The sequence below is a fragment of the Oncorhynchus mykiss genome, chromosome 25, assembly GCF_013265735.2.
Source record: "Oncorhynchus mykiss isolate Arlee chromosome 25, USDA_OmykA_1.1, whole genome shotgun sequence".
Lineage (NCBI taxonomy): Eukaryota > Metazoa > Chordata > Actinopteri > Salmoniformes > Salmonidae > Oncorhynchus > Oncorhynchus mykiss.
The window spans coordinates 4340293-4354884 of record NC_048589.1 but is presented as its reverse complement, the minus strand read 5'-3'; the positions used below and the strand labels follow the sequence as shown (position 1 = coordinate 4354884).

The following is a 14592-nucleotide window of genomic DNA, read 5'->3' as shown; positions in this document are numbered from 1 at the left end:
AGAGTGTTCAATTTCAGTTACCCTTAATAAATGGGGTCAGGGTCATTGTGTCATGAATGGGTTATTAAGCAATCAGGAACCTTTTTAACACAGCCAAATGCAGTAGGAATGTGGGGTAGGTGCATAATAAGAAAAGGGTTTGAGGGAAATGACTAACTGGTGTCTCCAAGTGGCGACACACACCTCTTGAAAGTGTGCACAGTTCCTAAGTCATTTCAGTAAACATTTATGACTCAAAGAAGAGTCTTTGAGGGCCTCCCGAGTGGTGCAGTGTCTCGGCTTGTTGGGTCATGTTTCGGAGGACGCATGGCTCTCGACCTTCGCCTCTCCCGAGTCCATACGGGAGTTGCAGCGATGGGATAAGACTAACTACCAATTGGATATCACGCAATTGGGGAGACAAGGGGTAAATAGTTTTTTTTTAAAGTCTTCAACGTTAAGGTGATTTAAACATGTTCTTTTGCTCTCATAGCTGTGCCTTTGAGGAACTAAAACAAGCACACTTAAACTTAAAAAAGGTCCCTTTTTCAGGACCCGGTCTTTCAAAGATAACTCGTAAAAATCTAAATAACTTCACAGATCTTCATTGTACAGTGGGGCAAAAAAGTATTTGGTCAGACACCAATTGGTCAAGTTCTCCCACTTAAAAATATGAGGGAGGCCTGTAATTTTCATCATAGGTACACTTCAACTATGACAGACAAAATGAGAAAAGAAATCCAGAAAATCACAATCACAAAATCACAATTTTTAATGAATTTATTTGCAAATTATGGTGGAAAATAAGTATTTGGTCACCTACAAACAAGCAAGATTTTTGGCTGTCATAGACCTGTAACTTCTTCTTTAAGAGGCTCCCCTGTCCTCCGTGTTTGGAGGACAAAGAATGCTGAGTTGCATCCAGAGAACACCATACCTACTGTGAAGCATGGGGGTGGAAACATCATGCTTTGGGGCTGTTTTTCTGCAAAGTGACCAGGCCGACTTATCCGTGTAAAGGAAAGAATGAATGGGGCCATGTATCGTGAGATTTTGAGTGAAAACCTACTTTCCATCAGCAAGGGCATTGAAGATGAAACATGGCTGGGTCTTTCAGCATGACAATGATCCCAAACATACCGCCCGGGCAACGAAGGAGTGGCTTCGTAAGAAGCATTTCAAGGTCCTGGAGTGGCCTATCCAGTCTCAAGATCTCAACCCCATAGAAAATATTTGGAGGGAGTTGAAAGTCCGTTTTGCCCAGCAACAGCCCCAAAACATCACTGCTCTAGAGGAGATCTGCATGGAGGAATGGGCCAAAATAGCAGCAACAGTGTGTGGAAACCTTGAGACGACTTACAGAAAATGTTTGACCTCTGTCATTGCCAACAAAGGGTCTATAACAAAGTATTGATAAACCTTTGTTATTGACCAAATACTTATTTTCCACCATAATTTGCAAATAAATTAATTAAAAATCCTACAATGTGATTTTCTGGATTTTTTTTTCTCATTTTGTCTGTCATAGTTGAAGTGTACCTATGATGGAAATGACAGGCCTCTCATATTTTTAAGTGGGAGAACTTGCACAATTGGTGGCTGACTAAATACTTTTTTGCCCCACTGTATATGGTTAAAACACTATTTCCCATGCTTGTTCAATGAACCATGAACAATTAATGAACATGCACCTGTGGAATGGTTGTTAAGACACTAACAGCTTACAGACGGTAGTCAATGAAGGTCACAGTTATGAAAACTTAGGACACTAAAGAGGCCTTTCTACCGACTTAGAAAAATAAATATGCCCAGGGTCCGAACGTCACACCTGCCGGACAGGTACAGGATGGCAACAACATTCCCCTCATTGTAATTCCTCTCCGTGGCGGTGAGGCGCTGGTAGAAGGTGGCACAGGGATGAAACCTAAGGTCCAGGGCAGAACGTTGGAATCAAACAGCCCCTCATCCGACGTCAGAAGCATCGGCCTCCACCACGAACTGACAGGAAGGTTCCGGATGAACCAGGATCAGAGCCGTGGTGAAGCAGTGTTTAATGTACCTAAATGCCCAGTCTGTGGCGGGGGACCACGTGAACGGAACCTTGGTAGAGGTGAGGGCAGACAGTGGGGAAGCCAGGGTGCTGTAACCCCGGAAAAGCAGCGATAAAAGTTGGCGAACCCCAGGAAGCGTTGCAGCTGCACCCTGGACGTAGGCTGAGGCCAATCCACCACCACTTTCACCTTCTCAGGATCCATCTTGACACTCCCAACAGAGATTATGAAGCCCAGATAGGGAATGGTGGAGCAATCGAACTCCCACTTTTCTGCCTTAATGAACAGGTGGTTCTGCAGAAGCCACTGGAATACCTGCCGGACATGGATCACGTGTTCTTGGAGGGAGCGGGAGAAGACGAGGATGTCATCAATGTAGACGAAGACGAACCAGATCAGCATGTCGTGGAGAACATCATACACCAGAGCGTGGAACACCGCAGGGGCGTTGGTGAGGCCAAAGGGCATGACCAGATATTCGTAGTGGCTGCTGGCCATGTTGAAGGTGGTCTTCCACTCTTCCCCCTGTCGTATCCACACCAGGTGGTAGGTGTTCCGTAGATCAAGCTTGGAAAACACAGTGGCCCCCTGGAGCGGCTCGAAGGCCGAGGAAATTAGTGGTAGCGGATAAGTTTTTCACAGTCATTTCATTGACTTTTCTTCTCCACGAAGAAGAACACTGTACCAGCGGGAGAGGAATCGGGACGAATAAATCCAGTAACTAGGATGTCCTCAATGTAGTCCTCCATAGCTTTGGTTTCAGGTCCCGACAGCAAGTACAGATGCCCCTGGGGTGGTGCTATGGAAGGTCAATCCCACAGTCATAGGGGCGGTGTGGCAGAAGGGAAGTGGCCCAGGAATTTCTGAACACCTCCCTGAGATCCTGGTACTCCGCGGGAATGGCGGAGAGATCCAGAACCACCCCCGAGGACCGAGGAAGACGTCCCGGGGCAGGTTGCGCCGACGCCAGACTATGGGCGTGGCAGAATGGACTCCAGTCCATGATGGCCCCCTTAGACCAGTTGATGAGTGGTTTGTGTTGCTGGAGCCAGGAGCCAGGAGAATCCCAAAACCACAGGGTTCTGGGGGGACTTGATGAGCAGGAACTGAACGGTCTCGCTGTGATTCCCTGACACCCGTAGGCTGATGGGAGTGGTGTTATGGGTAACCCGACCTATAGAGATCCCCGTCCAACGCTCTAACATCCACGGGAATGGAGAGGGGCTGAGTGGGGATGTTCAGCTCTGAAGCCAGAGTCACATCCAAAAATCTCTCATCGGCCCAAGTCAATGAGGACCCGGAGTGATTTGGACTGGTTTCCCCAAGCAGAATGACATGAAAAGGGGTGCGAGTAGGGGAAGCAAAAAAAGTTCCCCATATGGCCCACCAGAGTATTCACTCCTACCTGTGAGCCGGTAACAGAAGTTAGAAATAACACAATAAATATTCACTTACCTTTGATCTTCATCAGAAGGCACTCCCAGGAATCCCAGTTCAACAATAAATGACTGATTTGTTCCATAAAGTTCCATAAAGTCCATAATTTATGTCAAATAGCCACTTTTTGTTAGCGTGTTCAGCCCAGTAATGAGGTAGGAGCACCTTGTCCAGGCAAACTCAAAAAGTTCCCTTACAGTTCGTAGAAACAAGTCAAACGATGTGTGGAATCAATCTTTAGGATGTTTTTAACATAAAACATCAATAATGTTCCAACTGGAGAATTCCTCTGTCTGCAGAAAAGCACTGGAACGAGAGCTAACTCTGTTGGGAGCGCACGTCACGAACCTGAGACACTCTGCCAGACCACTGACTCAAACAGGTCTCATGAGCCCCTCCTTTATAGCAGAAGCCTGAAACAAGGTTCTATAGACAGCTGACATCTAGTGGAAGCCGTAGGAAATGCAATTTGACTCTATAGACACTGTGTATTCACAGCTTTGAAAAACTACAAACATCAGATTTCCCACTTCCTGGATGTTTTCTCAGGTTTTTGCTTGCCATTCAAACAGTTTTAGAAACTTCAGAGTGTTTTCTACCCAATACTACTAATAATATGCATATATTAGCATCTTGGACAGAGTAGGGCACTCTGGCCCTACGGGACGCCTAGCCCACATAATATATTTTAATATCCCAACAGGGGCAGGCAATAGACAGGTCAAGGCAGGCAGGGGTTAGTAAACCAAAAGGTGGGGCAACAGTACCAGAGGTGGGGCAACAGTACAGACTCAGGGTAAGGCAGAGGTCGGTAATCCCGAGGGAGGCAATGGTACAGGCCGGCAGGCAGGCTCAGGGGCAGGCAGGGTGGTCAGACAGGCGGGCTCAGAGTCAGGACAAGCAAGGGTCAAAATCAGGGGGACGAGAAGAGAGAGAAACTGGAAAAAGCAAGAGCTGGTTAGCTTGAACAAACAAGACGAACTGGCAACACAGGTCTAAATGCACAGGGGATAATGGGGAAGATGGGCGACACCGGGAGGGTGTGGAGACGCTCACAAAGACAGGTGAAACTGATCAGGGTGTGACAATATAGTGCGCTACTTTTGACCAGAGCCTATGAGTGTAAAGTAGTGCACTGTGAAGAAATTAGAGTGCCATCTGTGTCGCAACCTTAGCTTAATTAATATGGGTGGATGTTGTGCTGAGAGACCATTCAGCAACTTAACAAAAGCAGCGGCTGAAAATAGATGCAGAAAGAGAGTATTTCTTTGGAGAATAATCAGAAGTTATTCATTATAACCCTATAAGGACCACGGAAAATAATGGCTTTGATGTAATATCTAAGGCTAACACTGTACCCGGAAATGTATAATGGCACGGATGAACTTCTATGCCAAGTGGAAAAATACAGGTGAAACAGACTTTTACAGACAGTGAATGAGATTTGTCTGTCACAGAGTTGTTCCCTTCGCATTTCACCCATTGTTCTTCTTATGTCTCTTGACAAACATTATTAATAACGCAACTGTTGTCCGATGTTTTACAAAGTCACAATAGGACTTAAAATTGTTGTTACAAAGTAGCAATGGCACATTGATTCATAGTTGTGGGTGTCAACATTGAGACAATGTTTTGTGGTGGTTTGTATTTGCTAGGTTGTGTCTTGATTACCAAATGACTTGCAAGAGCCATTATATAATAGATGGTCAATGCAAAGCCATTGAGAAATATTTGCTGACTAGAATGCTTTTGATGAGGTAGGACAAGGAAAGGTCCAGTTTCTATGGCTAAGTATGACACAAGACCTACAATATGGCTCGGTTTTATCTTGACAGCTGCCACTTGCTTATGACTACCGACTTCAGTCATCACACAATCCATTATCCACGTCAGATATTGTAATTGTCTGAGAATAATGCTTAACAAGTAGGTCATCGTCATAATAGCCTGTATAACAATTGTATTTAGCCAGTTATCAGTTTATGTGAACAATTATGACACATTATCATGTGATCACATAATAAATCAAATCAAAGTTTATTGGTTGCGTACACAGTTTAGCAGATTGTATAGCCGGTGCAGTGGTTCTTCCTATAACAGTTACGTCATACTGCAACACACCTTGCGGGCTGCTGCAGAATTCTATGGCATGTTATTTAATTGTCAGCCATTTTTACCATTAATGCTAGTTAGTACTAGTTTGAATACCAGAAGGCATCTTTGAGAAGTATTTGATAGTCTTCAATATTGGCATTACAAGATAATTTTAATAAACTTTTTGGTAGGAACATAGTATATGGGATTGATTTTAAGAAATCTATATTTGATGTTTAAAGTACAAACTCCCCCCAAAAAAATCAAGAACGTCAGGACGAATCCAATTAACAACCAAATAGCACTGTAACAGTAATCAAAATGCAATCTATGTTAGCAATACGTATGTTGTGATCATTATACGCACTGTACGTTATATTTTCAATACGTACAGTATGTTGTGTGATCATGATACCCAATAATGACACCTGCTACGTAGCGTTTTGTACACCTTATGCTGATAGGGATCAAGTGCTTCTACATCTGCATTGCTTGCTGTTTGGGGTTTTAGGCTGGGTTTCTGTATAAGTGCTATATGACATCTGCTGATGTAAAAAGGGCATTATAAATAAATCAAATTAAATGTTCAGCTTATGTTGTTAAAAAATATATATATTTCAGCAAGTATGTTACGTTTCTGCATTCAATGTAGTGTTAAAAGGTTGAAATGGCCTTGCATGGGAAAGTGGTGTTCATTAGCTGACTAATAGTTTACAGAAACTAGCTGAGCTGGAAAGTAGCCTATCACAAAGGGGCATTCACATGAAAGTTAACCTTGGACTAGGGTAGTTCGAGGCACTATCGTTTCTTATAATGTAAGCAACTGATTTAACCTAATCACTGAGGATGCGTCCCAAATGGCAACCAATTCCCTACATTGTGCACTAATTTTGACTAAAGCCAAATGGGCCCTGGTCAAAGTAGTACACTAGGGAAAATGGTGCACCCAGACTGCAAATTACGAGGGGCTCAGGTGGGTCTCAGACCATGTGAATTATATATGAGTCCCCATAAATACAACAAAGTCAAGCTTTGGGGGGGGGGGGGGGGGGGGGTCTTTAAATAACTCTTAATTGAACCTTTCTCCTATACTGCTACAGTGGTAAATATTAAAATAAAAGCATATTCCAGATTAAACAAACACCCCCACATCGGTGTCATGTTTTTTTTTTAAAGTATCCATGTGGCTGTCACGTATCGCCCAATGTCATAAAATGTGTGGGTGTTTTGTAACAGATGTCTCTTTCCATTCATCAAATGGCGCTAGTGCACAGTGAACTGGTTGTGCTCATTCCACATTTAAAGGTAATACGTTTTTGTTTAACAATTAAATTAGATGTCTTACTATTAAGAGTAGTGATGCATCGATATGACATTTGACCGATGTGATATTTTCCTTGCCAAAATATACGATACCGATATTTAACATTTTAGTGGCCTTTTAAGTGTTAACGCACACAAACACAGCAGTCTAAGGCACTGTGTCTCTGTGCAAGAGGCGTAACAGTCCCTGGTTCAAATCCAGGCCGTATCACATCTGGCTGTGATTTGGAGTTCAATAGGGCGGCGCACAATTGGCCAAGCGTTGACCTGGCCGTCATTGTAAATAAGAATTTGTTCTTAACTGACTTGCCTAGTGAAAAAGGTTACACACACACACACCACACTGACCAAAAAGTAATTTGTTGGCATATACGTATGTCACCATTACCAGTAAACATAATCTAAACCTATTTCTTTCACATGCTGTGCTCTTTCGTTTTTCATTTGTTCATTCGTTTCATTCTCAACCAGGATTCCTATGGAACGCCATTTGGGTCTTTGTGTGTCAAATAAGCTTGTTTACCAATCAGGACCGTAATATGACTGCATAATAATTTAACGCGTTATTACACATTGATTACACTCACTAGTATTTCAGATGTCACAACGATTAATCGGTACGTATGCTATGATGCAGGTAAAGTTCTCGCCTACCTACAGTGCTGGTCATTAAAAACAACTAGTTAGCTCATGGATGCAAACAATGTTCTTCCCCAAAAACATAGCAAAACGACATCTGTTTCAGTTGCTGTAGTTAGCTAGCTGTCATCTAAAATAACCCTAATTTATAAGACAGTTCTTATTTGATTAATGGTGGTCAGACCCAGCTATGTGAAGCTAGCCACAATAAGGATTAGCCACAATAGTGGACTTCGTCGTTAGCCTTCAAAATAAACATTTGGTATAATTCTACTATTTGTATTAATTTGCATCACTGTCAATTACATACTTTTATTTTGAAGGCAAACCGCAAAGTCCACTATTGTGGCTAATCCTTATTGTGGCTAGCTTCTCAACACAACACGGTCCGGTCGAGCCTCACTAGCCGGATGAAGCTAGCTGGCTGCTTATAATGTTAGCTTAGGGCAACAGGGTTAAGTAGCTGGCTAGCAATTTATTTTCATGAACTGAAGTTACATTTCAATAGGCGAACAACAAGTGGCAAACAAGCTAATACTTACAAGGATTCCTAAATCATTGCTAAGAATAATGAAAATCACTGCAGTTTCTATGGGTCATTGTTTTCAGGCTGGTTGTATTGTTGCTAGCTAGGTACCAAGCTAAAGCTAGCTATCCCAGAAGTTGGACAAATTATGCTTTATTACCAAAGTGGTATTGTAAACACGTCATTCTTGGCCAATGTTTGATGTTTGCCGACTTTTGTACAGCTTTGACAGTTCTACTGTATCTGTTTTGACACGCAAAGCCCCAAACGGCGTTCCATAATATATACAGTTGAAGGCAGACATTTGCATACACTTAAGTTGGAGTCATTAAAACTCGTTTTCAACCACTCCACAAATGTCTTGTTAACAAACTACTAACATGGGAAAATCTAAAGAAATCAGCCAAGACGCCAGAAAAGAAATTGTAGACCTCCACAAGTCTGGTTCATCCTTGGGAGGAATTTCCAAATGCCTGAAGGTACCACGTTCATCTGTACAAACAATAGTACGCAAGTATAAACACCATGGGACCACGCAGCCATCATTACCGCTCAGGAAGGAGATGCTTTCTGTCTCCTAGAGATGAACGTACTTGTGTGAAAAGTGCAAATCAATCCCAGAACAACAGCAAAGGACCTTTTGAAGATGCTGGAGGAAACAGGTACAAAATTATCTATATCCACAGTAAAAGGATTCCTATTTCGACATAACCTGAAAGGCTGCTGAGCAAGGAAGAACCCACTGCTCCAAAACCACCATGAAAAAGCCAGACTATGGTTTGCAACTGCACATGGGGACAAAGATCGTACTTTTTTGAGAAATGTCCTCTGGTCTGATGAAACAAAAATAGAACTGTTTGGCCAGTTAAGGCTTGCAAGCCAAAGAACACCATCCCAACCGTGAAGCACGGGGGTGGCAGCATCATTTTGTGCAGGTGCGTCGCTGCAGGAGGGACTGGTGCACTTCACAAAATAGATGGCATCATGAGGGAGGAAAATTATGTGGATATATTGAAGCAACATCTCAAGACATCAGGAAGTTAGTCATGCAGCGTGTTGTCAAGCGTGTTGTCAAGATCGCAGATTTGAGAAAAAACAACAAATGTGAGGTCGACCGATTAATTCGAAATGGCCGATTTCAAGTTTTCATAACAATCAGAAATCGATATTTTTGGGTGCCGATTTGGCAATTTTTGTATTTTTTTTTTATACCTTTAACTAGGCAAGTCAGTTAACTTGTCTCCTCCCCTTCCTCTGCACTGATTGAAGTGGATTTAACAAGTGACATCAATAAGGGATCATAGTTTGCCTGTATTCACCTGCTCTGTCTCATGGAAAGGGCAGGTGCTCCCAATGTTTTGTACACTCAGTGTATACCATAATGCCATTCTTTGACAGCCAAGTTTTACTCCAAGACAATGGTCTGAAACTCATGGTTTGCAGGCCACATCAGGCAAATCAAATTTTGCTGGCCTGCAAAGTGACATGTCATTCTTATTGTATTCCAGACAGATTTAGGATATCCAAATTGGTTAACTTTTAAATCACCTGAATTTAGAATAACTGTAAAGGTAAGAAAAATGTATGAGAGTACCTAAACCATCTGAACGGGAATAACCATCTTATTAACTAACGGGTTCAATAAATCCAACTACTAACAGATTGGATTAGTTTAGAAAAATGTGATATTCATCTTTATGTAGCATGAGATCATTCATCAATGTGCACGCAAAAATACACATTGAAACAAACAATTCAAAAAACGATCCTGCTTTAGAGCATGCTGGGAAATATAATGGGTGGTTTTTGCACGTATGTGATGATTGTACCTTTTTAAATTCAAAATATTGGGTGCAGAAATGTACCATTGTACTAGATTATCGGCCCATGTACCCTAAAATGGTATGAACAGTACCATATGAGATGTGTACCTCTGAAAGTACATTGTGTATTTTGATATTTTTGTACCCCTGGGAACAATGCTGTAACCTAACCATACCCTTTGTTCTGAGTTCATAGCAAAGAGCAATTTCTCAAGCAAGAGTTTTGCTAGGACTGGTCTAAGTGAGGGGATTAATTGGAAAAGCTGTTATTGGCAGAGAGGTTTGAAACTATTTTTGTTATTGGTCTATTAATTTGTACTGCCTGATGTCTTCAGGCACGCTAAAACTCCATCCCATCAATTTCTCAGTATCATTCCAACCTCAGCTGGAAATATATTTAAAACAAGGGCTGGGATATTGCATATTCTAGTAAAACCTTCACATCACTAAAACTGAGTCTAAATTCTTTAGAAACACCATTTTAATTATATGCGATTCAGAACTCCAGCTTAAATGACATTGTACCAAGGGCCAAACACAAATTGTGTTTACCTTGACCTTCTCTGAAAAAACATCCCTTTGCCAAACAAAATGAATTTAACAATAATGAATACCTTGACAGAAACAAAGACAAGAACCGGATGGGAAAAAAAAATACATTGAGAGAAGACTGCTGCTTCTCTTTGTTTACTTTGGCAGTTGTCGAAACATAGAAGAATAAGCTTGACATCTTTGATGGTGTAATCAAACCATATGTAGGCTCGTGGAAATTCAGTACTGAGAGAGACTTGGTCATTCCTTAAAAAATAAATATTCATTTAATATTGCAATAACGAACCCGTCGACCGCACACTAAGTTGTGTTGCCGAGAGCTTCCCTATCAATGAAACAGACATGACACCAATAATGTTTAGTTCCACAACTCTCGGGCAGGTCAAACAGCATCATAAGCCACTTTGGGTTCATCCTGTCGTTAACACATGTTGTTCTAACACCCAACCCTGGCTTAATTTCCCTGATGACAAGGATGTCTAGGACCCTTTGTTCCAGTCCATCTCTATCCATGTAATACATCTCCCCAGTGCACCACTGATCATAGAATGGAACGTGGCTGTAAAGTTGTATAGATCGCTAGTAAAACCCATTTCCTCAACACACAGACTAGCTGCAGGAAGCTAGAGGGGACACCATTAAACTCAGTATTAGCAGGACAGAAATATCTTAGTTTGTTAATTAAATAATTAAAATACCCAACAAATAAGGTGAATGCATAATTTTTCTATCACAGTAGTATTGCTGAGTGATGCCAAAGGGAATGTGATTACGTATTCAGGGGCACATTAAGACATACAAATGAATTAGGGATCCAAATGAGGATAAATGGGCAATTCACAAAGTTTGCTCATGTAGTGGATGGGAAAGCCTTGTGCCAGCCTTGTGATTCCGTTAAAAGCCTGGAGTCATTTCTCTGGCCAATTTGGCAACGTGCATGAGTGGTAAGGCAGTCATAGTGCACAAGTGTGCTTCTGCATTCATTAATGTGTGCGGTATACAAGAGTGAAAAATGGGAGAAACAGCCAAATGTACAATAGCTCTGTATGTGTGTAAATGTGTTTGTGCCTGCTGGAGGGTCAGTCATGTATAAGTAGTATATCTGTGATACATATTTGTATATTTAGATATGTGTGCATAAAACTGTCTTGCATACATTTGTCTGAGAGTGTGAGTCATGTATAGAAGATAAGAGTGTCTGTAAGGGATATTTCTCTATTTCAGTGTGTATCTGTGTACAGTGGGGTCTGAAATTGACACCCTTGATAAAGATGAGCAACAATCACTGTATAAAATACTGAGCTATATTGTATTAAAAAAAAGTTTACTTTATTAATACTGTTGCTCAGAGAAAGAGATTGTTTAACAAGTAATACTTTTGGCTTGACACCCCTGTTTTCCATACCTTGCAAAAAACCAGCAGTGAGCCTTTTTCTAAAATATTTTATGAGCTGGAGAACACATTGGTAAGGATCTTTTGTACTCATGCATTCTCATTTTGACGTGTGTTTTAACGGTTTTGACTTGAAGTTGTTTGTTAGGGGTGCCGGTTAGGTCGTGCCGACCAGATAAAAGTTTGTATTGGTGTAGACTTTACTGACAGATGCGACCAACTCATCAACAAAAGGAGAAATCAAAGGGCTTATGTAAAAGTCAGTGTTGCAAAAACCTTGAAACATCGAAATAAATAACTTCAAAAACAACCATGCTTTTTTGCGTTGGTTGTATTACCAAAATAAAGCACAAAGGTCACAACACAGTCTCAAAATAATAACTTAAGTTCACTTGTAAAATGTCCCTTACTTGGGGCCTAAAAACAGTCTGCCCGGTAAATGGTTGAGTGAACCCCAAGTGACCTCGGTCATGCAATGGTCCTCAAAGAGTGCATAAAACAGTACCATACCGAACTCCAGATCATAAACGCTCCTGGCCACAGAACACATTTTTGGGATTCACAATGGGCCTACTGTAACAGCAACTTGGTATAAATCCCACACACTATTCTGTAAATCACAAGGGGAATAAATTAACTACCGTGTGGTAGAAGTTGTCAGTCAGCATTTTTACACCAATTGCATGGATTGTGAATCCCCTCTCTAGTGTTACAAATCCCTTTGACAAAGTAACGGTGAGAACAAAATAACCACAGACATCTACCGTCAAACACTCAGGGTTTATTTGCAAACACACGGTAAGGGGGGAGGCGAGTGGGGGGGCTGAGCTCGACCCAAGGAAAGAAACAAATATCCAAAAATACCCCTAAGCTAGACTAGCCTACTTCAATACAGCTAACTAACTAACTAAAAAAAAAAAAGTTCTAACTAGTGTTTTTAAACAAAGTTTACCTACGGGTAGTGTATGCCAATGGGCGACTGGTCTTAGTACCCCCTTTTCCCACCATCAAACATAACAAAAACAATACTCACATGTGGGGGACAAAGTGACATGTAGTAGTGAAAACAAAACCAGAGAACTACCGAGAGATTGACAGAGAGATGGCACTTTAGAGCAAACAACAGACAGGGTTTTTAAACCAAGGGAAAGGGAATGTGATAGGGTAATGGAAACAGGAGGAGGTGTGTCTTCTGATTAGCGACTGATTGATGACTGATTGGGGAATGATGAATGCCACCTGTGAGGGGAGAAGCAGAGAAAATAAATACACACACAGGATACCTGTATCTGTAACACTAGTTTATACAGGACAGTTTATATCACACATTATACAGTCATACTCATGCTGAACCAAAGATAAACATCTATGGATGTGCTTCTATCTAACGATGTTCACTGATGCAACAAGAAACACCTCAGTTAACAGACTTTACAGCTATGAGGTCATGTTTTGTGTCTTCCGCTACAACATGTTGTTGTGTAAAGCGTCCAGCCAGCCAGGACCCCTGAGAGGTGATTGAATGATAGGCTGATAGATTCACTCTGGCTTGGGGCTTTTTTGTACAATAACCCATGGCGAGAAACCATTTGAAACTGATAGAGCACTCCAAAAGACAGATTGTCAGTTACCTAAGCCACAGGGACATCTCTGTTTCTCTGCTGGTGGCCATCTCGGGAGGGAACAATGAATTTATGGATGGATGGATGTAGGTAGGGAACGAATGAAAGAGGGAGGGAGTGTGCACCACCACTGTTCAATTGTCTGTCTGAGTGATACTTTTCTGAATGGTTTATTACTGTAATAACAGCGGATTGTTTGAAAATCTATAGGTACATGCTAACCTTCCCTGGAAAACAGCAATTTGACTTTGTGGATTATACAATACCTTACAGAGAAGGGATTGTTTCCGTGTGCGCTACAAATTGAATTATTTCTGAAGCAGTTGCCTGTTGCCTTTGTGTTCACTTCCAACAATAATTTGTATAGCCCGTGTGTCTCACTGATAATTATAAACTGTAACAGATGGGTTTAAACTTTACAGAATAGTTCTCTTTGGAAAACATACTTCTCATTTGATCTCTTCTGCACTTCTACATGGGGTACATCTCAATACTCGAAAGCAGCTTCCTCTACTTATCTCATTTCCTTGATCCAAACTGATCGAGTGCAACAGTGGACCTCCAGCCATATTGCTTTCATCCTGTATTTTCAGATCAGTGCTTGAAAGAGAAGGCAAGGGGAAAGAGGCCACTCAAGACTTGAGATGCAGCCATTTTGTTTATGATTTATGACACAATTCACCCATAGTAGCTACATGCCGTGAATTGACTGTATATCATCTTCCTTTAGATACGGGGTGCCCCGGCAACAGGAAGTCATGTGACCACCTGCAGCCTGAGGATAACCCGGATTTCACATGGAGCGTGGTGGCGGCAGAGAACCCCTGGGAAGAGGGGAACGGGAGGAGGGAGAAGAAAGGAGGAAGTACACAGGGCTGGGAGGAAGGTAAGAATGAAGGTATCGCAACTCCGAAACTGGGGAAGTACCTTCTACATCATTTTCTCTTTCATTTAGCAACTTTAAAATGATACAGAAGTACAGTGTCCATATTAGGCCAGCCTCAGTCTCAGCAGGACTTACTGGATACACTGTATTTCATACAGAGGAGACAACCAACACTCATACCTAAGATTATTTTCAGAAATGCTGTGTGCTTGTTCAGGAATCACTCTTTGGAAAAGCTGCTTTTGTGTTTGTTTTACAACTTTGGTT

At 41.7% G+C, this 14592-nt stretch overlaps 1 protein-coding gene across 1 annotated transcript in view; it reads left to right on the top strand.

Annotated features, from left to right (window-relative positions):
- The window catches only part of LOC110504172 (ALK tyrosine kinase receptor-like), a 629320-nt gene that overhangs the window by 221390 nt on the left and 393338 nt on the right, over positions 1-14592 (top strand). Inside the window, exon 3 of the mRNA XM_036962248.1 lies at positions 14170-14325. Coding sequence (XP_036818143.1) covers positions 14170-14325 — 156 coding nt within the window. The remainder of the gene's footprint in view (positions 1-14169; positions 14326-14592) is intronic.